At 34.0% G+C, this 14,043-nt stretch overlaps 2 protein-coding genes across 2 annotated transcripts; both read left to right on the plus strand.

The window, feature by feature from the left end:
• Positions 1–3,688: 3,688 nt before the first annotated feature.
• Positions 3,689–6,151, plus strand: LOC108479887 (equilibrative nucleotide transporter 1). The gene is made up of 2 exons (XM_017782727.2): positions 3,689–4,367; positions 5,128–6,151. Exons 1-2 carry the CDS (start codon positions 3,833–3,835, stop codon positions 5,856–5,858), a joined length of 1,266 nt encoding a protein of 421 aa, XP_017638216.2. The 5' UTR covers positions 3,689–3,832; the 3' UTR covers positions 5,859–6,151.
• A 138-nt stretch (positions 6,152–6,289) lies between these two features.
• Positions 6,290–7,452, plus strand: LOC108478846 (uncharacterized). The gene is made up of 2 exons (XM_017781301.2): positions 6,290–6,902; positions 7,004–7,452. The coding sequence occupies exons 1-2, from the start codon at positions 6,661–6,663 to the stop codon at positions 7,230–7,232; spliced, it is 471 nt and encodes a 156-aa protein (XP_017636790.1). The 5' UTR covers positions 6,290–6,660; the 3' UTR covers positions 7,233–7,452.
• Positions 7,453–14,043: the final 6,591 nt, after the last annotated feature.

A 14,043-nucleotide genomic window follows, 5' to 3' on the forward strand; every position in this document is an offset into this window, starting at 1 on the left:
AGGCGATTTTCGATTCTTGGCAATTCGTGGAATCGTGCCCTAACGTGTTGGGTTGCAATTTCTCATTTGCTCAAAGTGATCGAAGGTCCCTTTAGAATTTCACCCATGTCTTTTAAAAATCCCTTAAACGAAGACGATATACGATATTTGGTAATTCGCGGAATCGTGCCCTAACGTGCTGGGTTGCAATTTCCCATTTGCTTAAAATAATCAAATATCCCTTCAAAATTTCACTCATGTCTTCTAAAAATCCTTTAAAACGAAGGCAATATTCGGTTTTTGACAATTCGAGAATCATGCCCTATCGTGCTGGGTTGTGATTTCTCGTTTGCTCAAAACAATCGAATATTCCTTTAGATTTTCACTCATGTTTATTAAAATCCTTTAAAATGAAGACAATATTCGGTGTTTGACAATTCGGGAATCATGCCCTATCGTGCTGGGTTGTGATTTCTCGTTTGCTCAAAACAATCGAATATTCCTTTAGATTTTCACTCATGTTTATTAAAAACCTTTCAAAACGAAGGCGATGTTCGATGTTTGGTGATTTGAGAATCGTGCCCTATTGTGCTGGGTTGCGCTTTTTCATTTGTCCAAAATAATCGAAGATCCCTTCGGAATTTCACTCGTATTTTCTAAGGCGAGGCAATGTTCAATGTTTGGAAATTCGAGAAATCATGCTCTATTGTGCTGGGTTTCAGTTTTTCGTAGGACCAAATAGTTGGGCATCCTTTTGCAATTTTCGAATTATAAACTTTCGGACGTCGAAACAAGAAGATTTTGGCAACCAACTCGGGTTACTCGAATGTTATTAAAAAAGAACCACATTTCAAAAACATTTTTTTTTATTTTAGACATAAGGACAGTATCTAATCGATTTGGTACCAATTTTGGGCGTAGTGAGGGTGCTAATTCTTCCTCATACGTAACTGACTCCCGAGCCCGTTTTCTCGTATTTTCGTAGACTAGGATCGTTGTTTTAGTAAACTAAAATGTTTTATTGAAATAACCAAATTCTTAGGTGACCCGATCACACCAAAACAAAAGATCGGTGGCGACTCCATATTTTCGTTTTTCAAAAAGTCGATTCCCCATTTTTTTATTAAACGTAAAATTTCAAAAAAGAATGGGATAGTTTCGACACACCGAATATAATATACATACATATATAGTTATATAAAAATACCATTTATTTTTACCTTTTTGGGCGACCGGAAACAAGGAAACCGAATGGTTTTCTCGATTTCTTTCAACGGTCGTGGGTTTTTTTGAGCGTTTGAGACTCAGATCTAAGGTGTGGAGAGCAAAAGGATTAAATTGGGCCATTTTTGCACCACCGGCCGCCGTGCACGGCGGTCGCCAGCGACGGACGGACGGTGGTACGATCGCCGAAAATGGATTGCCGAGAGAGAAATCCTCCCCCCTTTCTTTTTTTTTCAAAAAGTATGAATAAATAAGGATTTTAAAATTTTTTCGGGGTTTTATAGCATGTACAATACGGTGCTGTTTTGGATCCGAACTTTAATGGCCAAAACGACACCGTGTTATGCCATACCCGATGACCCGACCCAGATACCCTCAGGATCTGCACGTTTTTGCGGTGAAGGGATATTTGCGCTCTTAGTCCCTATATTTCACGCTGTCATTTGATTAAGCGCTGTTTCTGTTTTTTTGTATTTTTAATTTTTCCTTGGGATTTACAGACTATTTCAAATTAGTCCGCATTTAAACGTTTTGTTTCGAGATTTGGTTCATTTGTATTTTTAGTCCTCTTTGATTTGTGCGCATTGTGTTTTATCCTTAATTCTGTTTCAAGGGTTTATTTTATTTATTAATTACCCTTTTAGTTTGTATTTATCTCAATGGAGTTTGTTTATTTTAGTTTATGTAATTCTTTATTTCTTTTAATTTATTTATTATTTAGTTTTTAAAACTGTTTTAATATATAATTTTGAATTATGTTATCAATTCTACATTGTTTTAGTATGTTATTTTTAAACTTGCATTTGTATATATTTTTATTTGTTTTATTATATAGATATTTATTTTAAAATTCTCTTTTATATTTCTTTGTTTTAAAATTTATATAATATTCATTTAAATGCTCTTATACATTATTATTTTTATATATTATTTATTTTAAACTATTTTTTAATTCATGTATATTATTTATTTAAATTAATGTATATTATTTTGTATATTACTTACTTTAATTTTCTTCTTTTGATATTTGTTTTAAAATTCATTTATACATTACTACTTCGTATATTATTTATTTTATCTTTTGATCTATTTCAAACTTTAACGTTTATTACTTATTTTAAAATTATATATAAATTAATTTTAAATTATTGTATGTATTATAATTTCAAATGTCTTATTTTTCACATTATTAATTTCAAATTCATTTATCATTGTTTTAAAACTTGTTGCATTTTATTTGTGTTAATTGGCTTTATATTTCTTTTAAAATCGTTTCTTTCATTCATAAGTCCTTGAATGTTAACGTTAGTTTTTGCATAATGTATGATGTGAGCTTATTGCTAATGTGTGTATCTTAATTTGCTTTTTTATTTTTATTTTTATTTTCATACTATTGTCATTCATTTGTATAGTATTTTATCCATGTATATTATTCCATGTTTGTAACTTTACCTTTCATTTCCGAGTATCGCATTATATTTGAAATTTCCAACTTATTGGTCTAAAATTGGTCATTTCATTTTTACTTCAAACAAACCGAATAAATGCATTTTGAGTCGATTTTATAATCGCTTATTTGAAAACTTCTCAAAACAAGGCAATATTTTGTGTTTGGAAATTCGAGAAATCGTGCCCTAACGTGTTGGGTTTCGATTTGCCGTTTGACCAAATAACCGAATATCCTTTTAAAATTTCAATGCATGAGTTTTGGAAACCATGAGATGATCTTGGTTTCGAGGGTTTAAATTGTCGTATCCTAACGTACTGGATGTGATATTTTATTCCTTTGAAGCAATAGAATCTTAATATCCAATTCGAGTACATTAAAACATTTTTAAATGGGATTATATTTTAAAATCTTTTCAAATTTTCGACATTAGGACATTAATTAATCAATTAGGCACCAATTTTGGGCGTTGCGAGGGTGCTAATCTTTCCTCGTACGTAACCAACTCCCGAACCCGTTTTCTTGAATTTCGTAGGCCAAAACCAATACTTCAATAAAATAAAATGTTTTATTAGGTGATTAGATTACACCTAAACAAAAAGAATAGGTGGCGACTCCATATTTCATTTTAAAGTCAATCTCCATTTTTCAAATTAAAAATGGTTTCGACAGAAAACATAGAAAAACTATGATAAAAGAAATGAAGAAATAAAGAAAATGGAGAGAGAAGTAGAAGATAATGAATTTTTTTTAAAGAATATAAAAGGAAAAAATTAAATTGCTCAAAATAAAAAAATATAGGAACCAATTGTAGAATTTAAGCTAAAATTTTCGTTTGAAACGATAATTTAACTTACCATATCAGCTTATCATTACATTGTTAACGATAATTAATGGCTCAGTGACTAAAATGTTACAACACGATAACGTAAGTGACTAAAACGTAATATTTCAAACATAAGTGACTAAAATATAACTTGAAACAAATAAAAGTGATTATTTTGATATTCTACCCAAAAGAAAAAAGAAAGAAAAACGACATCATATTTGCCACTTAAGAAAAATCTCCGCCAACCAACATATCAAACCAAACCTGTTTCTTGGGAATAAGGGTAATTCGACGTTCCAATTTTAGTTGCATTTTAAGAAAAACAAAAAAAACAAAACCAAACAAAAACAGAAATGGGTTTCTCCGATGGATCCGCAATCGGCGGAGACCCAGAACCCGACTCTGAATCCGTCCTCCTCCTCCTCCGCACATCCCTAAAACCAGAAGACAAATTCAATCTGGGCTACATCATCTACTTCACTTTGGGCGTTGGCTTTCTCCTCCCATGGAATAGCTTCATCACTGCCGTCGATTACTTTTCCTACCTCTACCCAGAAGCTTCCGTCGACCGTGTTTTCGCCGTCGTTTACATGGTCGTCGGCCTCGCTTGCCTCTTGGTCATTGTATTTTATGCTCACAAGAGTGAAGCTTACATGCGGATCAATGTTGGTTTGGGCATTTTCGTGGTTTCCCTGATCGTCGTGCCTGTTATGGATGCGGTTTATATTAAGGGTCGGGTCGGATTGTATGACGGATTCTACGTCACGGTCGGTCTTCTCGCTCTGGCGGGTATAGGCGATGCACTTGTTCAAGGTGGGCTCATTGGAGCGGCTGGGGAATTGCCTGAACGCTACATGCAGGCTATCGTTGCGGGATCCGGCGGTTCTGGTAATTTAACGAACAAATTTTTGACTAACTGTAGATATGGATGTTAATTTAATTTTGTTGATCCATGAATTCTTGAAAGTTGGTGAAGTTTATTAGATTGGTACTTAAAGGAGTCATTGGTCTATTTCTAAGGAACTTGTTCTTCATTATTTGAAGGCTCAGAAATTTAGCTGTTTAGTAATTGTTTTGGTCTGTTACCTCCGGTTTCCGGTACCAACAAGAGCCTCGGCTAAGTCCAGAGTTGACCCAGGTCTGACTCCATTTTTGGGAGTAAGCTCGCTCTATGCGGTTTTCTCCATACATAAGATTCAAATTCAAGACTTTGCTTAAGGGCATCGAGCTGTTCAGTAATTACTAATTATTATAGCTGAAGTAGCCCAACCTGTGGTTTGACTTAAGGATAGCTTAATTATATGTTAGTTGTTTTCAAGGTATGTTTTGCTTTAACAGCTTGAAAGTTGCCTTGATTCGCCAGGTACGTAATAAAGCTCTTGATGACACTATGAACTCTGAATCTTGAACGACATGTAACATTTTTCCTCTACCACATATGGTCTATGGCTATGCTTTTTATATGGTGTAATAGAAATTAAACCTTAGTTACTATTAGTACCCATGTGGTCAGTAGTTTCACTTGAATATTCCTGGATACAAAATTCATTTCTTTCATTTTTTATCTTTTGTATTGATCCTATTATATGAAGAACTGTGCTGCTTCCTCGTCTGATGAAATTTTAATTTGTCAAATTGTTGGGCGCAGGGGTCCTTGTTTCAATGCTAAGGATCCTAACCAAAGCTGTATTTCCACAAGATGCTGATGGCCTAAGAAAGAGTGCCTACCTTTACTTTTTTACTAGCATTGTGTTTATGGTCATATGCATAGTCTTGTACAATGTGGCACACAAACTTCCGATTATGCAGTACTATGAGGAGTTAAAGGCTGAGGCTGTAAAGGAGGAAAAAGCAGAGAAAGGTCCCATGACCGGGCCTGTTTGGAGAGCAACCTTGTGGAATATAGTAGGAACAGTCAAGTGGTATGGATTTGGGATCGTCCTCATATATGTTGTGACTTTATCAATATTTCCAGGATACATCACAGAGGATGTGCACTCATTGGTTCTCAAGGACTGGTATCCGGTCCTCCTTATAACAGGCTACAATGTGTTTGACCTGGTTGGCAAATCGTTGACTGCAGTCTATCTCCTTGAAAATGCAAAGGTTGCGATTTCTGCTTGTGTTGTGAGGTTACTGTTCTTTCCTCTCTTCATAGGTTGCTTGCACGGTCCTCAGCTCTTCCGAACAGAGTTTCCAGTCTCGTTACTGACTTGCCTTCTAGGGCTAACTAATGGCTACTTGACAAGTGTGTTAATGATCATGGCTCCCAAATCTGTCCAGATACAACACGCAGAGACTTCTGGCATCGTTATGGTGTTGTTTCTAGTAGTTGGTCTGGCATCAGGATCAGTCATAGCTTGGTTCTGGGTCATCTGACCATTAGTCAAGATCTCTCCAACAGGTGGCGGCTATGAATTTGTGCTAATGATGTTTTTACCTTTGTAAAGTTTATCTAAAAGTCGTTGTTTGTAGCAGTGTTTTTCTTCAACTTGTATGATGAATACTGTGCCTGAAGTGTGCATATCTGCTCTCAATGTATGCCTGTATCTTACAAACATGAAAAAGAAAAAATGGAAACATTTGGCTATTATCTGCTTTTAGTCTAGTTTGCTTCCATTGAATTTCTATGATGTTGCAGCAAATATAGTTGTAGAGTTTAAATTGGAAAATCGGAGTGAGCTACGATATTGGTATTCAATTTTATTGTTGGGTTCTTTTTGGGCTACTAACTTTTTATAGATTTTTTTGGAATTACAATATATTTGGCATTTCGTTGCTAACTTTCTTTGCATGTCATGTAATAAACTTAATTTTACGTTTTTAAGTGAAGCAAGAAATAGAACGTAAACTTATAAAATTTTGAAAAAAATTAAATTCTTTTGTAAAATATAACAACAGTCTCTCTCTCTCTCTCCCTCCTCTTTTCTTAGTTATCCGGAATGAGTTGTTCAGGCTTCATTGTTCTTTCGGGTGGTGTTTTGTCATGGAGTTGGATTCCAGTAATCTTTCCTTGGCTGAGAAGGAGGACACGAAATTAGTGGTAGAGTTGGACGTCGATCTTGAGGATGATATCATCTATGAGCTTTGTCCGGTGAGGAAGTTTCTCAAGGAGCGGACCATTAATTTCCCGGCAAGGGAAAGAACTTTGTTGTCACTATGGAGACTGCTTTAAGGGGCAATGATCAAACCGATTGGGGATACGGGCCTGTACTTGATACAGTTTTCCCATGCGGTGGATCTGGGAAGATGGTTTCGGGAGTTCGTTGTCTTTCAACAACTGTTTCTTTTTTATACATCAACTATCCAAGGGGAGAATCCAGAGCATATTGAGTTCCGTCATGCCGATTTTTGGGTACATGTACATGACTTGCCTCCTGGTTTCGCATCAGAGAGCTTGGCGTGTAATGGGCAACCTTATGGGTAAGTTCCTCAATTATGACACTACCAACTGATGCAACTATATGAATAACTATACACGGATCCAAGTTCGTTTGAACATTCTTACTCCTTTTATGCGGCAGAAAAAGCTTGGAAAGGCTGGTGGTGAACCTCCTGAAGCCTCATTTAGTTATGAGCAGCTACCGCTCATTTGTTATATTTGCGAGACCATTGGCCATGGCAAGTCGAATAGCAACAAGCTTATTGAGCTTCCGAAGTAAAAAATCCAGCAGGGTTGGCCGGAGGAAATTTGGGCGGAAGCTCGACGTCAAGCTCGGTCAAACTCGGTGCTGTGGAGGAGGGAGGTGGTAGTTTCATGAGAGAGGGCTCTAACTCGATCAACATTATTCAAAATTTAGCATACGAGGGAAGAAACAAACGGATAGATAATGCTTATATTGTAACAACTTGATTTTCAATAGTGTCGGAAAAGGTGATTTCAGAATTTCATTTTCGTAAACCAAACCTGTAAATATTAAATATGAATATTTATGGGGTTGATATAAAAGAATATTGATGTTTGGCGCATCAATTTTGTCTATTAATTACTTAATTAGGTTACAAGGACTAAATTGTAAAAGTTCAATTGTTATAAGGTTTTAATTGACCAAAAAGGCTTGAAGCCTTAAATGGTAATTAACCATAGGTTCTAAATGGTAAATAAACCATTTTATAACATGATATAGTGGAAGATGTTGGCATATTAATTAAGCATTTTAATGATTAGTTAATTAAGCTAAACATGATTATTAACTTAATTAATTTTTAATTATCATATAAATAGCTGAAATAGTGGAAGGAAAGAGAAACATTCATCTTTTTCATCCTTCCTTGGCCGAAAACTCATATGAAGGAAAGGAGAAAATTTTTTTAAAGCTTTCATCATTCGGTTATTATTAGCTAAATAAATTTAAGTAATTTTCATGTAATTTTTATATTTTTGAGGTCATAGGGTCTTGATTTAGTTAGCTCATGTACTAATTTTTAGAACTGTTAAAGTTTTTTAAAGTTTTCATTTTTTATTTCTTGAAGAATTGGGTGTGAAATCGAAAGATTTTAACCTTAGATTATGAAAAAGAACTAGATTGTAATATTAAATTGTTAGTTTTGTATATAAGGACTAATGCAACAATTTGATTTCTAGTAGTGTTGGAAAATGTGATTTTAGGACCCCATTTCTGTAAAATAAGTTCGTAAATATTTAATAAAATATTTACGAAATTATTATATAGGTGAATTGAAATTTGGATAGTTAATTTAATCGAAATTATGTTTAATTAGGATTCAGATATTAAATTGTAAAAGCCCAATCGCTATAGATTTTTAATTAAGAAATAAATTGAGGACTTAATTTATAATTAACCTGAGGTCTAAAACAACAATTAGACCATACTAATATTCATGCTAGTGGACGGTATGAATTATGGGCTTATTAAATTGATTAAATAAAATTTGTTAATGTGAAAATTCTAGCTAAAAAAAGACAAGTACTTAAAAGATTTCTTGTTATTTTTTAAAGGACTAAACTGAACTATTTTATAAGTTAAGTGTATTGATATGTTATAAAAAGAATGGACTAAAGTGGTAATGATTAATACTTAGTTCTAGATGTCGAAACCATCCTTTTTTCAAAATTTTAAATTTAATGAAAAATAGGGGAATCGACTTTTGAAAAATAGAAATATAGAGTCGCCACCGATCCTTTTGTTTTGGTGTGATCGGGTCACCTAAAAATTTGGTTATTTTAATAAAACATTTTGGTTTACTAAAACAACGATCCTGGTTTACGAAAATATGAGAAAACAGGCTCGGGAGTCGGTTACGTATGAGGAAGGATTAGCACCCTCACTACGCCCAAAATTGGTACCAAATCGATTAGATATTGTCCTTATGTCTAAAATTAAAAAATATTTTTAAAATGTGGTTCTTTTTTAATAACATTTGAGTAACCCGAGTTGGTTGCCAAAATCTTCTTGTTTCGACGTCTGAAAGTTTATAGTTTGAAAATTACAAAAGGATGTCCAACTATTTGGTCCAACGAAAAATCAAAACCCAGCACAGTAGGGCACGATTCTTCGAATTTCCAAACATTGAACATTGCCTCACTTTAGAAAATACGAGTGAAATCCCGAAGGGATATTCGATTATTTGATACAAACGGGAAATTGCAACCCAGCACAATAGGGCACTACTCCCCGAATTGCCAAACGTCGAGTATTTCCTTTGTTTTAAAGAGTTTTAGAAAGCGTGAGTGAAATTCCGAAGGAATCTTCGATTGTTTTGAACAAATGAAAAAGCGCAATCCAGCACAATAGGGCACGATTCTCAAATCACCAATCACCAAACATCGAATGTCGCCTTCGTTTTGAAGGGTTTTTAATAAACATGAGTGAAATTTTGAAGGGATATTTGATTATTTTAAGCAAACGAGAAATTGCAACCCAACACGTTAGGGCACGATTCCACGAATTGCCAAATATCAAATCACATTCGTTTAAGGGATTTTAAAAGACATGAGTGAAATTTTGAAGTGATATTCGATTATTTTGAGCAAACACGAAATTGCAACCTAGCACATTAGGGCACGATTCCGCGAATTGCCAAATGTCAAATCTCGTCTTCGTTTTAAAGAATTTTTGAATGAATGATTATAAAACTAGCTTAAAACGTATTAATGCGGCTCGAAATAAGACGAAATTAATCATAAAAATTTAGATTTTATAAAACCACATTTCATAAACCAAGTGGAAAAACGATGATATGGGGTAACATGTATATGCATAAAATACGACAATGGAGGAGTGGAGGCAATATGATTTATTTAACCAACTAACAAACACTTACAACTAGGTATAACTAACTTGTAAATATAGTTCAATTTCAATCATGTATGGAGAATAATTAACATGACAATATGAAACAAATAAATAGATAATATGCAACGAAAATATACATGGCATAAATAAAATGATTACTATTAGATGCACAAAACAAAATACAGATCAAATGAGCAATATGGTGTAAAACCATTTTAAAACAATGATAAGTACATGACACATACTATGTGAATTGATAAATTGATAAGTAAAAAAACATTTGTTAATGGCAAGCTTAATAAACACACGCAATCATTAAAATATATATATAATATAAAAGAATAATAATGAAGATATATGACAAGATATAATACACAAAATAAATTTATAAAACATATGTACATGTAAGTTTATAAAAGAAAAGTTGAGAACATATATACGTAAAAAAAAATTAATAGATGTTATAAAACGTTTGGATCAAATAAAATACTAAATATTTAGCCATAAAGCATTTACTTAAGGTTGGTAATATCCCTACCATGAGAATAATCTATATAATATATAAGATGTGAAAGGACAATGGATATAAAGCATGTGGCTACATATATATATACACAAGCATGAGTAAATCTTGAAGTAATTTATATAAAGATAACATGGAATTAAAATATGAATTATCAATATAAAATAAAATAAAATTGATTTTATCATAAATTATATATATGTATATAAATAAACTAGAAATAATTACTTGTAAAAATGCCATAGAAACGCATTTTAAGATTGAATTATTTTTATTATAAATTTTGATGGACTTAAAAGTATACTTTTGTATAAAAGAAGACTATGTATATAAAATGTAGGTTTAATAATGTATGTAAATCGAAAATATGTATTAATGTAAATGAATGTAAAATAACTTAAATTTTATGTAAAACATATATACAAAGCATATTCGAATAGCAAAAATATATATTAAAATATATGGATTTAATAATATGTAGATCAAAGGTAGATATCGATATATATATATATATATACACTTGCATAACGATGATTTAAAAGATATATTATAAGAATTATGTAATATAATATAAGAATATATTTGAAGGAAATTATGTGTATATAAAATAATACAATATTAATAATATGCATGGAATAAAAATAACTTTGTTATAAAATACATAAGTTTAGTAGTGTATAGATTAAATGTGGGTGTTCACAAATGTATGCACATATAATGATAGTAGCTGAAAAGAATATTACATAGGGTTACATAATGTGCATAAAATAACTTGAATTTTATTATAAAACATATATATATAATAGTAATATATATACAAGGATATTTATGAAGCATTATGCAAAATGTTGTAATAATATGGCATAAATAAGCAAACAATACAATAATGATTCAAGAAAAGAGAAATAAAATAAAAGCATTAAAATAACCTAAAATATAAATCGTGAAACAAAAATAAAAATGTTGAATGTGCATTTGAAACAAAAATGAATCATGAAATGAAAAGTAAAAATAAAAGGGACTTAATTAAAATAGAATTAAAATAAGAGAGACAAATTATAAACAAAATCAACTAACAAAATACAAAGAGGATCGGCGTATAACATGCACGAATGCGCAGGGACTGAATCTGGAAATAGTCCAGACCCCAAAACGCAATACTGAGGCATAGACCAAAGTGCAAGCACGCTCAAACAACCGGGCCGAATTAAAAAAAAGCGATACGAATAAAAACTGATTAAAAATGCAGCGTAAAGGGAAGGACTGATATTGTAAATTCCCCATTTGAGGCGTAGAGCCGGATCCGAGTCCTAGGATGAGTTAACGCGTGGAGCCCCAACTATCTAAACGACGCCGTTTTTGGAGCCACTGAATCAGGCCCAAAACGACGCCGTATTCAGACTTTTAAAAGACCCGAAATTTGGCTATTCAGCCATTCAAAACCCTAGCCCCCATTTTTCTTTTCCAGCCGACCTTCAGCCAAATCATTTGGCTCTCGCCTCCATCGTCACCAACAGCAGGCATACTCGCCTTTTGAAAACCGTTTTCAGCCTCGAGACCCCTCCTCCACCCTCGATTTCGACGAAGCAAGGAGGAGTCCAAGGCGGACTCGCGAGGTAAGCCTTTGTTTTACTTCGTAATGCTAAAAACAAAACAAAAAAAAAGATGGAACCGATTCAAAGAAAAGGAATACAAGACACTTCAAATCACCTTTTGATTGTTTTTTTCTTTGTATTTGGTATGCCAAATGTGTGTCTGTATAGCGTGTGTTCGTAAGGGAACCCTCTTACAATTGAAAAAAAATAGGCTTTATAGCCGAAAAGAAAAGAGAGAAAGCAAAAAAGGAAAATAAAAATAAAAATACAATTTTCCTTCCTCTCCATTTGCTGTTCTGCTATTTTTTGTTTGTATTTGCTGTTGCGTTCGTCCTTCTTGCAGTGCAGGTGCGTTGTCATCGTGACGGAGGTCGTCTTTGGCGTCGAGGGCTGTTGATGTGGAGGCATGAGCGTTGTACGACGCCTGGAGGCTACTGGGGTTGCTGCGGCGCAAGCAGAGGATGCTAGGGTTTCTGCCATGGCTCTTGTTTTAGGCATTGGGCCTATTGGGCCGTCCGGGTTTTGGGTTAGGGTTTTACACTTAGGCTGGTTAGTTTGTATTGGGTCTGGGCTTAGCTATTGGACTTTAAACATTTAATAGACTGTTATAATTATGTATTTGGACTTTTGGGTTTGGGTTTAAGTTTGGGCCATTGGGTTTGGTTTTAGGATATTTGTAAATGGACATTTATTTAATTATTGGGTTTCTTACTATTTGGTTTGAGGTTAATGGGCCGGGAAGATTTGGCCCACTATAGCTGCCCCTCTTTGCTCAGTGTCGTGTAACGAGAATAGAGCAAATACTATAAGTGGGCCAATTTTGCCAGGACCTGCTGAGTCTCGATTTATTTTGGCACTTCTTTTCTTCAAGTAACTTCAATATGCCCCATTGCAACTTCAGGGAGACCTGGTTCACGTGTTTTTATCCTACTCTACTGCAACTTCAAAGAGATGAGGATTATGACTTCGACCTGCTCCACTGCGACGTCAGGAAGACAAGATCTTGCAATTTTCGGCCTATTGCCCTACTACTTAGGGGGTTAAGGCTTGTTTTCTTCGATCTGCTCTGCTGGAGATGAAATCTGCAATCTTCGGCCTACTCCGCTACAACCTTAGGGAGCTAGGATAGTGGCTTGAATCTTGCTTCACTGCAATTTCAGGAAGACTAGATTCACCGTCTTTGATCTGCTCCACTGCAACCTCAAGGAGACAAGATCTAAAATTTCAGCCTACTCCGCTACAACTTTAGGAAGCTAGGTTGGTGGCTTAAATCTTCTTCACTGTAACTTCAGGAAGCCAAGATTCGCCGTCTTCGATCTACTTCACTGCAACTTCAGGGGAACAAGATCTAAAATTTCAGCCTACTCCACTACAACTTTAGGGAGCTAGGTAGTGGTTTAAATCTGCTTCACTACAACTTCAGGAAGACAAGATTCACCATCTTCGATCTGCTTCACTGTAACTTTAGGGAAACAAGATCTGTAGGATTCGCCAATGTCACTACACTGTCTTCTAAAGGCATGATTTCTAAAATTGGTTTCCTGTATCTGTGTATGTCAAATAATTAGGATGCTATGATCAAGATGAATCAAATGTCCCTAACTAGATGTGGTGTTTATGTCAAGTAATTAGAATGCTATGATCGAAATGAATCAAGTGCTCCTAACTAAATGAATGATTATGAATGTAGAAATGTCATGAGAGTGATTCCTTTTTAAACGCTTAAGGTATCATTGCTCATAATTCATCAAGGTTCTATCATTGATGTGTTGTCACGCCCTCTTGCTTAGCCGTTATCTCTGACAGAAAATTTGAAGAAATAGCCATAATTTGGACTACTCTTTTTCCAATGTTTTCCACTTTCGAGTCTGGTTAATTCTGGATAGTGGCCCTGTTTCAGGTCCTTATACTATTTAGAGACTTTCCAGAGTAATATGCATAACTTCTTTTATATGAATATTATAAGTCCAAAAATCATAATTTCAACAAAATGCTCGAAAGAGAGTATCATAATGGACAAGATAGAATTATTGAGTAAACTCGAAGTGAATACATTAGGATAGAAAATCTGATAAGGTGCAAAATAAAATAAGAAAAAGGTGCCCCAGATATTGCAGCACGAACTTCACTATTCTAATTTCTCAAAGGCTCTTTTGAACTAAATGTGTGTTCAGGAGATCCCGCGTATT

The sequence above is a fragment of the Gossypium arboreum genome, chromosome 12, assembly GCF_025698485.1.
Source record: "Gossypium arboreum isolate Shixiya-1 chromosome 12, ASM2569848v2, whole genome shotgun sequence".
NCBI lineage: Eukaryota > Viridiplantae > Streptophyta > Magnoliopsida > Malvales > Malvaceae > Gossypium > Gossypium arboreum.

Coding starts and splice junctions, on each gene's coding strand:
- LOC108479887 (XM_017782727.2), top strand. CDS start 3,833: ATGGGTTTCTCCGATGGATCCGCAATCGGCGGAGACCCAGAACCCGAC. Junction 4,368..5,127: donor TGCGGGATCCGGCGGTTCTG/GTAATTTAACGA, acceptor TGTTGGGCGCAG/GGGTCCTTGTTTCAATGCTA.
- LOC108478846 (XM_017781301.2), top strand. CDS start 6,661: ATGATCAAACCGATTGGGGATACGGGCCTGTACTTGATACAGTTTTCC. Junction 6,903..7,003: donor TGTAATGGGCAACCTTATGG/GTAAGTTCCTCA, acceptor TTTATGCGGCAG/AAAAAGCTTGGAAAGGCTGG.